Source organism: Solanum pennellii, chromosome 11, assembly GCF_001406875.1.
Source record: "Solanum pennellii chromosome 11, SPENNV200".
Lineage (NCBI taxonomy): Eukaryota > Viridiplantae > Streptophyta > Magnoliopsida > Solanales > Solanaceae > Solanum > Solanum pennellii.
The window spans coordinates 9,112,705-9,129,825 of record NC_028647.1 but is presented as its reverse complement, the minus strand read 5'-3'; the positions used below and the strand labels follow the sequence as shown (position 1 = coordinate 9,129,825).

General features: G+C 31.8%; 1 protein-coding gene across 1 annotated transcript; it reads right to left on the bottom strand.

Moving 5' to 3' along the window:
• Positions 1-1,467: 1,467 nt before the first annotated feature.
• Positions 1,468-2,352, bottom strand: LOC107003626. Its single transcript, XM_015201946.1, has 2 exons — positions 2,053-2,352; positions 1,468-1,659 (listed from the first exon to the last, which is right to left on the bottom strand). The coding sequence occupies exons 1-2, from the start codon at positions 2,350-2,352 to the stop codon at positions 1,468-1,470; spliced, it is 492 nt and encodes a 163-aa protein (XP_015057432.1).
• Positions 2,353-17,121: the final 14,769 nt, after the last annotated feature.

Genomic DNA, 17,121 nt, shown 5'->3' with positions numbered 1-17,121 from the left:
TGATGTTTTGCAAATTGACATGATTAACATTTCAAAGAAGGAACGTTTTGAAACTGGAGGCATAGCTTCTTTAAGAAAAATAAAGAATGATGTCTCGCAATGTTGCTTCAAATAAAGCTATGACACTTGTGCATACAACAAATCGAGGCTCATATTTATTAAAGATATATAGATGATCAAACATATGTCCTTTTCCAATAACCTTATGTGTCGCAAGATCACAAAACATGCATGATCAGGAAAGAATGAAATATAACAATTTAGATCTATAATAAGTTTACTCACAGAAATCAAATTGAAGGCCAACTTCAGCAATTTTTTTTTGAAAGAAGGGTAACTTTGTATTAAAAAAATTCATCATCCAAGAAATGATGAAATGGAAACTCATATCCCATAATGTGGGCAGACCCCTATGAGGGTAACTAAATGACAAGTTTCCTAAGAAATCAACTACTTCTACCACCTCCCCCACCAAATCTCGTTTACACCAAAGAAATAGAAGACTAATACAACTTGTTAATCCTTTGAAAAGTAATTTTTTGTCCTTTAAAACACCTAGTATTTTTCCTTCCATATGGACCAATAGCTACATGTTGGGAAGAGCATCCTGCATTCTTCCTTTTTCCCTCTGCTTCCAACTCTTAGCCAACTCTTCAGAAGCTCTAAAGTAGTTTTTGGCATCACCTAGCTATCCTCCCCAATGCATAAAACATATTCATAAATTGGCAGCTATTTGGCAATGTTTTGAGCAGATGGTTGTTCACTTCAGCTTCCTGTTCACACATAAAGCACCTTGAACAAATTTGCATGCCTCTTTTCTGTAGGGCCTCATGAGTAAGACATGTTTTTCTGATTCGTATCCAAACAATACATGAGATTTCAATGGACATTTCTTTTTCAAATGCAGTTTCTAGGGCCGTCTCTCAATAAGTGGGACATTATAGTTCATCTTCCAATAGTTTGATTTCACTATATAGACCCTTTTGTTGTGTATTTCCCACTTTGGCTTATCAAGCCTCTAAGAAGTACCTGGATAATCAGTAAGAACCCCTCATAGCTTGACAACCTCCTCAATTTCACAATCATTCAATGCTCTCCTAAAGTAGATTCCAACCCTGTTTACTCCAGGCTTGTTCCCCAGTGTGTTTGTTCTGCATACTCAATGTATATTGAAGAAGGAATTGGTTTCTCAAACTGTCTTCCTCTATCTATATTTCATTCCAGAACCTTGTCTTCAGTCCATCCCCAACACTAATACATATGTTGTTTTTGAAATGTGGCCATAGTCTTCTAATGGTCTTCCAAACACTGCATCCAAATGTGTCCATAACCTCTTCACTTGTCCACCGGTTAAATAAATCATACTTTCCTGATATAAATCTTTTCCATAAGGCTCTATATTCTATACATAATCTCCATAGCCACTTTGGAGTAAACTACTATTTTGGAGACATGGGTTCTTCAATCTTAGCCTCCTTGCCTTTTGCCAAGTGTGAGAGTATCCCACTTCACCAAGTTGCAGCCTTCCTTTTCCTTGTTGCCTTGCCAAAGAAAAGATCTCCTGAGCCTATTTATATTCTTCTCAATGTTCTTGGGGACTGGAAATAAACTCATCATATAAGTAATGATCGATCTAATACTGATTTGATGAGGGTCACCCTGCAACCCAGGGACAAATACTAGCTTTTTCACCGGGATAGTTTCTTCTCACATATCTCCAACACCACAATGCACACTTCCAGCTCTTTATTCTTAGCACCCAAAGGTAGTTCCAGATATTTTGTTGGTTGTGCATCTACCTCGCAACTCAATGTCTCAGCTAGCCCAAGAAAATTGTCAACTAAGTTGATAGGGAGGAGATGACTCTTCAACCAATTGACATGGAGGCTTGAAATGCTCTACTAAATAGTGAGTATAGCCCTTATATGTCTAATTTGTGCCTCTTTTGCCTTACAGAACATAAGAGCATCATCAACATAGAAAAAGTGTGATTTCCAGCTCTTCCCTCTCCTAGCAAGTGCACTAAATTCTCTCCCACCCATTAGTCTTTACCTTCCGGAACATGTGATTCAAGCCCTCCGTGGCTATTAAGAATAGGAACAGGGACATAGGATCTTGGAAGAATCCTTCAGAGTTTCCATTTATGAGAAGGGAAAACTTCACACCTGAAATGCAGTTATTGATCCAGCCAATCCACTTAATACCAAATCCCATGTCCTTTAGAATTTTTAGAAGGAAATTCCAATTAACATGGTCATAGGTTTTCTCAATGTCTAGCTTGCATAGAATCCTAGCTTTCTTCTGCTTTAACGTGGAGTTGACCAATTTATTAGCCAACAATGTTGCATCCATTAATTGTCTAATCTCAAAAAAAGCTATTTGGTGTTAATAAACCAATTTCACTTTCACTGTCTTCATTCTCTTAGTTAGCAACTTGGATATGATTTTATAGATAACTGATCGGTCTGAAGTTTTTTAGCTCAATTGCATCAGGTTTGTTTTGGATTAAAGCGATGAATGTAACATTGGAAATTTTGTATGCTCAACATTAAGCCCTCTTTCAAAATATCCCAACATTTCTTGAAGAAATCCATAGTGAAGTCATCAGTCACACTGGTTGATGATCAGTAGCACTTCCTCTTCAGTAAATGGTCTTTGTAACCATTCATTTTCTTCTATAGAGACTGTTGGACATCCTACAAAATCAAAGAAGGGTCTCTAGGATTCAAGTTCTGAGTAGAGCCTGGCATTTAATACATTTAATACAGATGACAGGGTAATAGAGGAGGTTGCTTTAATGGTTCCAAATCCCACAATGTTATGTGTTGATCCATCAACTACCATTTCTTGAGAGGGTGCTTTGTGTGGTCGAATGGTAGAAAATATATCTGGATTACGTGTCATCTGATTTGTAGTACCTGAATCAATCACCCAGTTGTTCAAAGAGGAGACTGCATATGCTTTTCTTGAATCAACAAGGGTAGTAGTTGAAGTGAATTCTTCAAAGGATTCTCGATATTGAGAGGACTCCGCAAAATCATTCACTGAAACCAAAATTGTCTTACCCTCATAATTTATAGCCATATATCCTCCTTTCTAGTTGTTTGAGTTATAGTTTCCAACTCAAAATACCCAAAATATCATTGTAGGAGAAGCCAACAAACACAAACAATACCAACAAATACAATCCAATAACTAAAAAGGCAATTCTTTAATATCAAGACATGCAAAATTTTATGGGATTATGTCTGTACAAAATTTGAACAAGTTATAAATACAAGACGTATTGACCCATGTCAACATTTTGGGTTAATAAAGTCGCATTAATTATTTAAGTCAAGACTTAAGTCAAATCGAACTACATTGGGCAAGGTTGGGCCTCTGAAAATTGTATAACATCTTTGAAGATTCTAAGATGGAATTGGACAAAGACGAGAGTTTACGACCGGAACAACGGCCAACAAAGACTAATTATATAGATAACTACTCCTCCCTTCTCCTCAAGGCTTAAAGGCAAACTGTTTGGAGGTAGAAAAGAAAGGCGCCCTCACCTTCTTTGGTGTTAGTGAGAGCAATTTGAGTATCCCTGGTGCACCTTCTTTTGTAGATAGAATCCTTAATGAGTGGAAACAAGCAACCTTACTAAGAAAGGTGCTTGTTGAGTAAGGCCGACTTTCGGGCCAACCCTTGGTATAGGTTTGGGACGAAAGCGAATGATTGTTCCATTGAATATTGTACAAGCCCTTAAGCCTCTCGAGTGCAGGCATGCATACATCTTATATCATGATCATGTCAATGCAATCAACACGCCAAATTTCATTTATTTGTTATATTAAGTACTTCTTTCATGCCATTAGCTTTGAAATTATTTTCCTTTGCCAGTTCACCTAGATGAAATACTTAAGAATAGCCTAGCTTAGAAGGTTATCAATAATATTTGATTCCAAGAAATTAGCAACCCATTCACCCAACAAAATAATTGTAGTCGATAGTCAAATACCAGATTAATTTGACATAAGGATCAAGCATCTACAAAACACTATTGATTCAATATTGAGCAAAACTCAACAAATCGTGACAACACCAAATAGAAACCAGATCTAAATCACAGAAGCTTCAGGGAAAATAGGAACTCGGAAGTAGTTTTCAGAAAACAATATGAACCTAGAAGTGACGAAGAGTTACCCAAATAGTGTTCCAATACTAAACAAAACTCAGGGTACGTCGAAACTTATAAGACGACACCAGATGTTCAATCTTCTAAAGATTTTGATGGAGCACGCGCCTCCACACGCCGACGCGTTACTGGAAGACGAGAGATGTAGGTGGTGCGTAGTTGAAATTGACCAAATTTGAAAGTGATCGAAAGGATGATCTGCCTCCTCCTACAGTGGCGGTGACACAAATTGACCACTTTGAAATCGATTGATTCGAAATTCGATTATGTTATTGTAAGACAACAAAAAAAGATCGAGTTGCCTTCCAAAACATGGCCAAAACAAGATCAAGGAACCTATAGGCTCTGATACCATTCAATTGAATGGAAGTTGATGATCTTATTCCAATAGGTAAGCAAGATATGAATATAATATATTAGGTGCTAACTTAGGAAAGAAAATAAAGATGGAATCCTACGAATCTGCTAGCTAATTTTTTTTTGTTGACTGCAGTGTTCGGCCCAATTTTCGCGCACCTTTACTAATTATAAGAGTTCTCTACAAATTTACCAGCTAATTATGCCTATGTATATTACTAAGAATGATGTCTATTTACATTTTCTAACAATTAATACCCTTGACCTCATTTATATGAGGTAAATTGACTTGATACGCAATTGAAGAAAGAAAGATAGACTTTTGAAAATTGTGGCTAAAATAAGTCATAAATATTTGTTTGTGACTGTAGATCATCTCATTAAGGGTAAATTGAGCATATTAAAGTTAATTTTTTTTACTAAATATAGATATGTGACATTCCTTTTGGGACTGACTAAAATGGAAAGTAAATTATATAAACTGGGTTAGAAGAGTATATATATGTGTGTGATACCTTTTTGGTTTGTTTTCATGGGTGATAAAGCTTATAACTGTAGTAGTTTGCTTTTGCTGTGCTTTGTGATCATCAGGTTCTGCTATTCTGAAATGCAAAACCATGATTCAAAAGCAGATGTGGAATGGCGAAAAAGGGCTTCTTGGACAGAACAGGAACACAGGTCAGTTTCTAGTACAGTTCTTGAGGACAACATGAATAATCAGATTTGATGTTTATATCATTTCTTGTAATTGATCGCACGACTTACATATTTACTAAAATGGAATTTCCAATATTTTTATTTCTCAATGACAACGTCAGTGTGCTTCTAAGCGTCTCGTATATTATTATGTTTGTAGGTGGATAGAGTACATCTTCATATGTGCCATAGGTGTATTTGTTCTTCATAAAAGCTTCAGTTCTGGAGATATTTTGAGTGACTTGTAGCTAAGACAAACAGTTCTTACACGTATTTCGTCGGATTGATTATCACGTGAAGAGTCCCTTTTATGCTGTCCTGCGATCTTGTTTCCTGGATTAACTTCAAAGCTGATAATAACTTATTTCTCTATCTTTCCTGCTATAGGTCATTTCTCCAGGGCTTAGCTATAAATGAAAAAGGTAACTGGAGAAGTATATCTAGGGACTGTGTGATAACAAGAACAGCAAAGCAGGAGGATGCCGATGCCACTGGAACTTCCCAAGTTCCACACACCAAGGATATGATTGGTTCTGCTTACGGAGGATCACAAGCAGTGCCAAACACTAGCAGTAAGAGCATGTTACCTCGAGATAGAACCAATGCGGAGCAGATGATAGAAGTTGTTGGAGGAGAGTCCACAGACCATAATGCTGTTGTCAATGTTGGGTCTGACGTGAATGTTGATGCTGAAAGTACCCTATTACCCAGCAAACAGTCATGTACTGCTGCTAGCAGTGGAACTTACGGTCATCCTATCGCTAGAATTGGGAGTGAACTTGAAGCATTGCTCACTGAACCCGTGGATGAAGATAATGATATCACTACCATTTTTGATGTTGGGAAAGCACCAACTTCTTATCCTGTGCTGTTCGGAATCCCCCGCTATTCAGCTGCAGAGGTAGCTCTTGCTCAGTTACATCCCTTTGATGATGAAGGCATTTTTGATCCGGATGACCTGTTCACAGATCCGATGTTCTGATTTGGTGGAGGAGAAGCACTTGTTATATTTTTTTTTGAAGACTTATGCCATTATGTTAGAAGTATTTCTCTTCTTTATCTATTCTTAATCTGCTTTAGGGAGCAAACTTTGTGTATCTTCAAACTCTTTTGAGAGACTGGATGGATTTCTTGCAAGGTCATTGTTTTTTAGTTTGTTGGTTTATCTTTTTGCCGAAACCTCTTACAAGCTATTGGTTCAGACTAGAATCAAATGCTACTAAGCTAATTTCTATATTCTTATGGCTACCTGATCATAAAACATATCTAGTGTTATGAGGAGTTGTATACCAAATTGGTACGACGGGACGAATGGGAACAATGAGTAATTTACTAGCCACCAGCCCACCACCAGTGGGGTGGGATGAGGGTGGGGTGTCTGGAGCGTCGATATTTTTTTATCGATCAAATGATCAAAATGCTGGTTAATGTATGTGGTGGGACTATTTTAGTCTTTCATAATGAGGACCAACACAAATGAACATTCATTTCATAAAAGTGTGCTTATACTAAAGTGCTATGGCTCAAAGATTACAACTCTTCTTGTCTCTTAATGTTGTGAAATCGAATCCAATATATACAGTCAACTGCTTCAGCAGTTTAGCCTTTTTGAGCAATCCTTCTCAACAATGGTGAGATTCATTCTCTCAGTTACACTTGAATATTACTGCTCAAATTCCATTGTCAGTGCAGAGACACTTTAGCTTTCTACCTGTCTCCCTTGTCACCATAGCATGGAACTTCTGGAATATTTGAAACACCTGATGTTTGGTTTCAAGATATAAACCAAACATATTGTCACTTCATGATAAAGAGTGGACTGATTCAAGGATAACATTAATGCTATTTGTTATATTATTCCCTTTTATGATCCAGTAGGAGTCAAATTTTTTCCTTTGTGAAGCTGCAACAGAAACAAATCTACCCTTATTAGTGGGTACTTGTACTAAATGTTAAATGTCAATATTCATCACAGGAAGGAGTGACTGAGCTCCGAGATGTTGAGGAAGAGGAAAGAAAGGGAAAAGAAGAGTATATAGAACGTTGTGTGCACATAACGCCAACCTCAAAAATAGAGTCAACTGCTTCAAGGATTGAAAACAATTGATATATCTGATCATAAACCTTCAAATTCACATATATTGGAATTTTGATACTGCTCAGTAATTTAATTTTCAATGGCTAGGCTTGCTTTCATGAGAAGTAGACTGACTCAAATTCTTCATATACAACGATCTGTGAAACTATAACCATATCACATGTTGATTGCAGGTTAAGTCTCCTCTGATGACAACTCAATAGCAAAGCAGTCACAAGCACTGGAAACTCCTCAAGTAAGGCTCTATATATCTAATATATCTAAAATGTCAGCTTGGAACTTACTTCTTTGTCAAAATGACTGGAAACTTGAGACCAAGAGTACGAGTTTGATAGGAATTTGTTCAACTTACAAAGTCATGCCTAATCTAAATTATGGCAAAGCAAATCTATTTTTGAGTGCTTTAGTTGTCTTGACTCTCTTGCAACTTTCAGTTCAGGAATCAGACGTCCTGTATATTCTAGCGATACCAAATTTGGAGCATAAATCTTCCTTGTGCCACCTGAATCATCCTTAATCTTCAAGAGACTTAGGAATTGAGATGTAGAAATAAGGTGCTCGAGATTCCATCACATGTCCACATGGGGTGATATGATATATCTAAATATATCAGATTCTAACATTCAAGAACATCCAAATTGTCCGGTGAAGAACTACAATTATACAAATGTGCAAGATTGATGCTTTAACACCTTGGTTTCTTTTTGTATAGCATCACAAGAAAAGATCGCGTTGAAGTTGGTTATAAGCGAATTTCGTCATCTGAATAGCTAAACAATCATTTGGCAAAGGTAATTCTTAAATGTTTACTTCTTTTCCCTTCTATCTCTGTCTATTCTTTGTTTCGGGGCAGGGGGTGAAGGACATAAGAGAAGATTTTCCTATAGGTAAGGAAGAGGCGAAAAAGGAGCATTAGTCACTTAGCCCATGGACGAAGACAATGATATCAGTTCTGTTGGGAAAGCACCAACTGCTCATAGCGGAATATCCGGTTATATATGCAGCTGCAGGGGCAGCTCCTGCTCATACCTCCCTTTGCCCCCTCGGCTAAACTCCCGTTGACTGTGAAGGTATTTTTGATCTGCATGACTTGTTCACTGATCAGATGTTCTGATTTGGTGGAGGCGAAGCTGTTGATATTGATATTAGTTGCTCACAACCAGATAAAAATGATTGTAAGGTTATCAATTAAATGATCAAAATGGTCCTTAATATTTGGGGTTAGACTATTTTAGTCATTTATATATAACCTCGTAATCGAAATGTATAGAAAAAGTGGCCTTTTTCCTCCCGCCACCGCCCTTTGTGTATCACTTTTTCATATATTTCGATTACACGGTATATATGGACTAAAAGGATCACTTTTCTATTTATGTGAACTCCCTGTCTTGTGAAAGTAATAGACAATGTGGTTTTTAGTTGTTTAAGCAAATAGATTTCTGGTAATACATATCAGAATTCACATTGAAAACAAAACAGCAAAGTTCACAGGTAAAATAGACTTCATGTAATACATATCAGAATTCACATTGGAAACAGAACAGCAAGAGAGTATCTCCATGAGCAATCTTCCGCAATCTTAAAAAGTAAAAGGCGTATAGCTCCTACAGGTTCTATGAGTTCAACTGAACCAATTGTCTTCGACTCAAGCTATATGTGTGCAAAAACAAAAGAAAAAAAGTGTATGCATACATATAATAAGATCACAATCATTCTGTACTCATTAACCGGTTATTATTGTCTAACTTTGAAATATGCGCTTTGCTAGTTATCTCAAATCTTATCATCAGCATCATCTTCAAAGGGAGTGAATTGACACCCCTTGCCCGAAAAACCAACACTTCTATTGATTTGATTTGGTTTATGAAGTTATAGATCCGACATAGCTGGTTTGATTTGGTAAATGAAAAAACCAAACCAAACCATCTATATGTACACCCCAAAAATTAGTTAGTACCTTTATATCCTTCCAAACATAGCTAAAGAAAGACTTCAGGCCAAATACGATATGAAGAAAGGATGAAATGACAAGAAGAGTGCTTAGTGAGGAGACAACACGAGAGGGAGGAAATTCTCGCGACTAATGAAGTACGTCGCTAAAAGGGAAAGCCAGAGAAGGCCCTGCTGGAGACCCTCACCTTCTGCTCCAAATTAGCATATCCAAATTATGAATGCCTATAGACACTGCAATTGCAGAATTTGCACCTTGCAAATGTCTATTTGTTGAAGTATGTAATAAGTTGCAAACAAGATCATAATGGGAAAATTATATAAAATAGCAAACTATTAATTCAAAATAAATGTTATAATCATAGTTTCAATTAATTCACCTTTCTCCCTTGAATCTCGCTTAACACTCTCCTTTGCCTCTCTCACTTTGTATAAACACAAATGTATAAATTGTGTTGGTGTTTGTATAAAACGAGAGAGAACTGTATATATAAATTTAAATGCATATATTTTCGTCCTATACACTTATAATTACACAAATACAAATCTTCTTCTGCCTAGTTTTCTTTTGTCTTTTTTTCTTTCTCGCTTTATACAAAATACAATGTATAATTTGTGTTTGTATAAAGTGAGAGATTTGATATATAAATATATTAACGTTATTATATTTGCATTTATGAAAATATTTATCTCACAAAAATTAGCTAATAAATAAATAATAAAAATTAAACTAATACAAACTTCAAATGACGTTATTACAAGTAATATGAACTTTTCCTCGTCTAAAATGCTGAAATATTAAAAAAATACTGTAGTAAATAAGTAAAAAAAAGGGCAATGTTATACAGTAATAATTACTGAATTAAACTTCGTGACAATCTAAATTACATAAGTAGCATTGATAAATAAAGTCATTTTTTTTTCTTAAGCATAATATCTACATCACAAGAGAAATTGTTAACAAAAATATATGAATTTAGACTACATCATGTTAACTTCATATATAGGAACATTACATACTAATGTATATATTAAGTAAAAAAATAATTATTATATCATCAAATTTAATTTCCTTAAGTACTCAAGGTTATGGAATATACCTTTTTAGGATCGAACGACTTACTTCATCAGAATAGTGGTACTTTTTTTTAAAATTAGAACAGTGGTACTTCATATTCCACTAAACTTCGAAGTCACTCAATGACAATAAATCACACAAAAAAATTTAAAATGCAAGAAGAGTAGAAGATAAAAAAAAAATTATAGTTGAAAAATGAGAGGACATCCCTCTTTTTATGGTCAACAAATGGTAGTTATGAACAAATATTTTTGTATTACTGTTCTTGCCATTGATGTATGATAATTTTCAGCAACTGATATGACTATTTCAGTACTTTACAACAATTGACGAATGTTATTGTTGAATAAATTGCGGCAACTGCTATATCTATTTCAGCAGCTGTTGAATAACTTACCACAATTGTGACGTTTTAATATAATTTTTTTATGATCAATTTATTAGTTTAAGTTACAATATTTTCAGGTATCTTCTACATCATTAATGGGAGAGAGAATAGTAGTATCAGTTGATTGTAATGGTGAATGGGTCGAGTCCAACAATCGTTATATTTGACGTTGAATGAGTAAGGAATTGGTCGCAATAATTGCGACGATTGTGCATTGAGATATTGAATATGATGAGTTTGCGAATAAAATCATTACTTGTTGTAAATTAAATTGTGAGTTGGAAGATATTATGATCACTTACCCGCATAGTTGTGGTGAAAAGCAGAAGACGCATCCTTTCAAGATGAATGATCAACTTAGTTTAAGTACTTATTTGGAAGATGATGTTGACACCCAATTTTGACCCTCCATGATGAGAATTAACTTTCCAGTTTCTTAAATTTCAAACGATTTGAAATAACCGGCTTTATAAAATTCAAAATATTCTCCTTTTTTTTCGAGTTTATTTTAATTGGTTTTTCACCATTTTTATAATTTTTAAGTAATACATATGTTTTATATAATTTTTAGCATATTTTATAAACATTTCGAAAATCATCTCAAAAAGAATTTAATTTTTAGTAAGTATTTTATTAAATTAGTTTAATTTAAATTATGGTTATAATTTTTGATTACTTTAGTTTATAATGAGATTAATTAATTGATTTCATTAATTTTAACGAGCTCGTCAATTAATTTTGTTTAAATTTATCTTGATTAAGATGTTGATCGAATTTAACTAATTAGCTCAATTTGAGCATACTCTTAAGTTCAATTGGCTATAATTGCAATCGATTGGATCAAATGCTCCATTCTGATCCAACTTTTTTCCTTACCACATCTTCATATACCCAGCCCAACCCAATTCCTTTCATACAAAATAGACCCAACAATACAATACAATACAATGCGTTGCTTAACAATTTTGGGTCAACGGCCTAAGATCTGAGCGGCATAAAACAACAATTTCAGCCCCCTAAAATGGTTGGATTGGGGCTGAAATTTTCAGCTTTTGATTCACCGTTTATGTTACTTTCTTTTTATTATTTTTATTGATGTGATTGCTAATATTTTTCCAACGTTGTATTGGCTTGGATGAATCCTCATATGAGTTTAATATTATTTAGTTTTTTTCTTTATCAAATTCCTTTTCAAGGAGTTGGATTTGTTAACACAGTTTATTTTTAGGCGACTTAAGCTTATGGAATAACTTAAAAACTATGTATGTTCTTTCATAGTTATTGAAAAGCTTCGAATTCATGTTATGAGTTTGGACTAACTATTTAGTTCAAATTTTGAAAATAGGATAAAATTGTAAAGTTTCTTAAATAAATAAATTGTCTTTTAAATAGCTTGTGACTTCATATGAATGACTTGAGGATTTTCTTTCATAGTTGTTAAACAAGGTTATTTACTCCATGTTATGAGTTTGAAATATTTTTTATGATTCAAAACTTGACTATGGAAAGAAGTTCCAAGTTAGATGTTTTCTTGAGATTTTTAAAAGTATTTAAAGATTTTATCTAAGTTTTCAACAAGAATTTTTGAGTAGTTTGAAATAAATAAAATAAATAGATTTTTTAACTATTCTTAAGTTTTTCTTAAAAATTAGCCAACTTTAAAATCAGTCGGTCAACCATGTGTTAGCGGATTCTCTAAGGTGTCTAAATCCTTCCTTAGAGAATTATTTGAACCTTATCGAAAACTCTGGTTTTATTTAAAATAATTTCTTACAAAAACTCATTTTAAATTGTTTTTTTAATTTTCCTAAAAATTAAGTGGTGACTTCCCAAAATTACTTAGTTTTTCAAATTTTAAAAATTGGCCAAAGTTGCGAAATCGGCTTCGAAAGCCTTCAGTTTTCGAAATCGGATCGTAACAGATGAACCTAGTGGTGTTTTAAGGATCTACATAGTTAAAAGATTAGTAGATAATCACAACTTGTGTGATGACCAAACAAGTATTGAACAGTGAATGTTGTTATTTTGGTTGTGAGAGCATATTTGATTATAGTGGTATTGTTATTATTACTTTATTACTTATTGTGGAGAATTTTAGCAATTGCTATATAAAGTACAACAACTTTCTTATTTACCGTAGAAAAGTCCAGCAAATGCTATGAAAAGTAAAATAATTTTAATGCTTGTTGACGAAATTCAAACAATTGTTGTAAAACAATACAACTCGTTTAATTGTTGTAGAAAATTATAGCAATTGCTAGGAAAAGTATAACAATTTGCTTATTTGTTGTACCATATCCAAATAAAATTACTAGCTATTCTAGATTTTCTTTTGAATCAGTCATCCTATTTATCATCTAATATGATTAATATAACTAATTAACAATCAATTTATCAATTTAAGTTGATTTTTCAAAATCGGATCGTAACAGATGAACTTAGAGGTGTTTTAAGGATATACATAGTTAAAAGATTGGTAGAGAATCATAACTTGTTTGATGACCAAACAAGTGTTGAACGGTAATGTTGTTATTTTGATTGTGAGAGCATATTTGATTTTAGTGATAGTGTTATTATTACTTAATTACTTATTGTGGAGAATTTTAGCAATTGCTATATAAAGTACAACAACTTTTTTATTTACTGTAGAAAAATCTAGCAACTGCTATGAAAAGTAAAATAATTTTAAAGCTTGTTGTAGAAATTCAAACAATTGTTGTAAAACATACAACTCGTTTAATTGTTGTAGAGAATTATAGCAATTGCTAGGAAAAGTATAACAATTTGCTTATTTGTTGTACCATATCCAAATAAAATTACTAGGTATTCTAGATTTTCTTTTGAAATCAGTCAAAACTATTCTATTTATCATCTAATATGATTAATATAACTAATTAACAATGAATTTATTAATTTAAGTTGATTACATGTGAAATTACTTATTTAATCGTCTGGTATCTCAAATAACTATCTCATTAAGCAAGATCACAATCTAATATAGATTTTATTTTTAAATTAAATCAACACTACTCTAGCTATCATTAAATATGAGTGTTTACAATCAATTAACAATTATTTACTCATTATAAATTGATTACATGTGAATTTGTAATGAAATTGATCGTCTGCTATCTCAAATAACTATCTCATTATACAAGATCACTATCGAATAATATTTTGTTTTTAAATTAGATCAAGACTACTCTACTTGTCATTAAATATGAGTGTTACAACCAATAAACAATCAATTACTCATTATAAATTAAGTACATGTGACATTGTAATGGAGTTGATCGTTTGTATCTCAAATAACTATCTCATTATATAAGATCACCATCTAATATAAATTTTGTTCTTAAATTAAATCAAAGCTACTCTATTTATTATTAAATATGAGTGTTACAACCAACAAAAAATCTATTAGCCAATTAACTTGCTTACTTGTTAAAGAAAATTTTAGCAATCTATATAATAATATAAATCTGAATCATAGGGAGGCTGATGCGGCATGCTTCTAAAGTCATGATTCATTTTTTTGTTTTTAGACATTCTTTTTTTGAATTTTCTTCTTTCATTTTTTTTATTAATTATTCATTTAATAATTTAAAAATCTATCATATTTATTATATTCAATTATTATTGATGAGTTACAAAAAATCTACATCTTTTTGCATTCTCCACTTAAATAACGTGTCTTCTCAACTTCCTCGTATCTTATTCTTAGACTCAAACAATCTATAAATAACAACCATATATGAAGTTGTTTGATACTCAATATATTATTTTTGTGGTCAGACATTTTTTTTGTTTGACTTAATTTTCTTCTATTTTTTATTTTTTAAATTTTGCAGGAACATCAAACAAATTTCATTGAACATACATGCATGTATCAGTAAGAGGAAAAATCAACAACGCACCAAAATAACAACAACAATTAGAATGAAGACAAAAAGAACAAGCAACAGAAAAATAACAAAAAAATTGACACAACACACTGCAAGCTAAACTAAAGATGAGGAGAATAGATATTAGAATGAACAAAAACATCGTGGCTCTTTTACTTTGTTTGTTCTTCTTACTGATGATGGAGTGTTATTTTTTCATAAAAAGAAAAAGAGATGATTTCTCATGATATTTATGAAGATACTGATGTAAGAAATTTCTTCAAAATATAAAGAGTTTTTGAAATGAGATTGCACTATAATTCTTCTGCTACAAAAAATATATTTGAGAGAAATAATCATTTTGATTGAAAAACTTATAGAATGAATAATAAGTGGTCAAAGAGCAAGAAAAATTATTTAGAGAGATTTAACTTATTTATGGAATCATATTAAATTAGGATGAGAATAAGGAGAAATCTACCAATATTTTAATTCCACTTTTTTTTATTTTTTCCTTTAAACGTATTTCTAATTCATTTTTCCTTCTCTATGTTTAATTAAAGTTTGTTTTATTATCTTTTATATATTTTTAACTGAAGTTTTTTTTATATTTTTGTAATTTTTTTTGTTTTTAGATTTGATGTTTAATTCTAATCCAACAAACCAAAATTTCACTTTCAAATTTAATTGAATATGAAAGCTGACCATATTTAATTTCATTCATCATTAATTTTACTTCCTTGCCTTAATTTGATCTATTTATTATAATTTATATCATTTCTTTAAATTGCTTCTTTCCTTTTTCTTTTTTCTTAAATTTTATTTATTTATTTTGTTACCAGATTATAGTTATTATATATTGATAAGAATTGCATGTACATTTTACAAATTTTAACTTATTTTATTTATATTAAACTTAGTTCATTTCTTCTGCGAAAAGATTAATATCTATACGTAATATTAAAGTTAAAATTAGAAAAGATTGTCAACCTTCTCACTTCAAATATTTATTTATCTATCATATTTTTATGACATTCTCTCTTATATTTTCTTAGAATAATTTCTAAAAATTGTGTCTAGATTTATTTATTTATTTTTCTAATTTTTTTTAAGGCATTTTACCTAATTTTTAATGAAATTTTTACCTTGAAATTTTGCACAGTATCAAATATGACCATATCTTAGAATAATTGCTAAATATTGTGTCTCAATTTATTTATTTATTTTTCTAATTTTTTTAATGCATTTTACCTAATTTTTAATGAAATTTTTACCTTGAAATTTTGCAGAGTATCAAATATGACCATACTTAAATACTTTCATCATAGATGCTATTAATGTTTTAAAATTTTCTTTCCTTAAACTCATCATTAATGTAATTTATATCATTTCCTTAAATTATTCTTTTACTTTCTTTGTTCTTTTTATTTATTTATTTTAAAACTTACTGTTATAACTTTAAAAAAAAATGCATTTTTATTATACATAGATAGACTTTAATTTGTCATTTATTTCTAATTCCATTTTTTCCTCTTAAAACGAGATATATATATATATATATATATATATATATATATACACACTAGGTAAAATAACCGCGCTTCGCAAGGTGGTAAACTTCATCTATTAACTTGCATCTCTTTTGAGTTTAATGAAATAACATATGACCATTTGAATTGACATCTCAGCAAGTCCTTCAAAATCGTTGATGGTACTAATTTGCATTGTCAAAAGACATTGTTACTTCTTTTTTTTGGTTTCGAATAGTACATTCAAAACATGTACAGCTTTGCGAATTTTAATCTAATATAAAAAACATATTTATTTATGTTGGATTTGACTAATTTGGATCCATGAAAATAGACATTTTAACTTCAACAAAATATGCATTATGTTTGTGACCTTTATTTAATAGAATATGAGAATTTTATGACACTGCCGTCATTTTTTTTTTTGGTGGATAATATATAAACATACACTTAAGCTTGACTTCAAATGTTAAAATAAAAAATACTCTGATTTCGAGTCTATATATAAATGCATTAATTCATCTTCTCCATGTTAATTAAACACTCCCACTTGTAAAATGATACTCTTGTAGAGTGTGTTTGGTATGAAGGAAAACATTTTCTGGAAAAATATTTTCCTATTTTTTCATGTTTGGTTGGGACAATAGTTTTGGAAAATATTTTCCAAATCAATTCATTTTCCTCAAAATCAAGGAAAATGACTTCCCTTCATAAATTAAGGAAAACATTTTTCGAAACTCTTTTCTAATTTTAAATTATATTATTTTTTTTTTGGAAAAAACATCGATTTAAAAAAAATATTTTCAATTTCAAAATTTTATTTTTTCACCCGATATCTAACCCCTCCCCCACCCACCAATCACCGGCCAGACCCCCAACCCCAGCCCCTCCCCATAAAATTAATTTTGCTTTATTAAAATATTCTCAACTTGAAATTTTTATTTTTAAAGTCCTACCCCCCCTC

Coding starts and splice junctions, on each gene's coding strand:
- LOC107003626 (XM_015201946.1), bottom strand. CDS start 2,352: ATGGATGCAACATTGTTGGCTAATAAATTGGTCAACTCCACGTTAAAG. Junction 1,660..2,052: donor TGAATCACATGTTCCGGAAG/GTAAAGACTAAT, acceptor CCTGGGTTGCAG/GGTGACCCTCATCAAATCAG.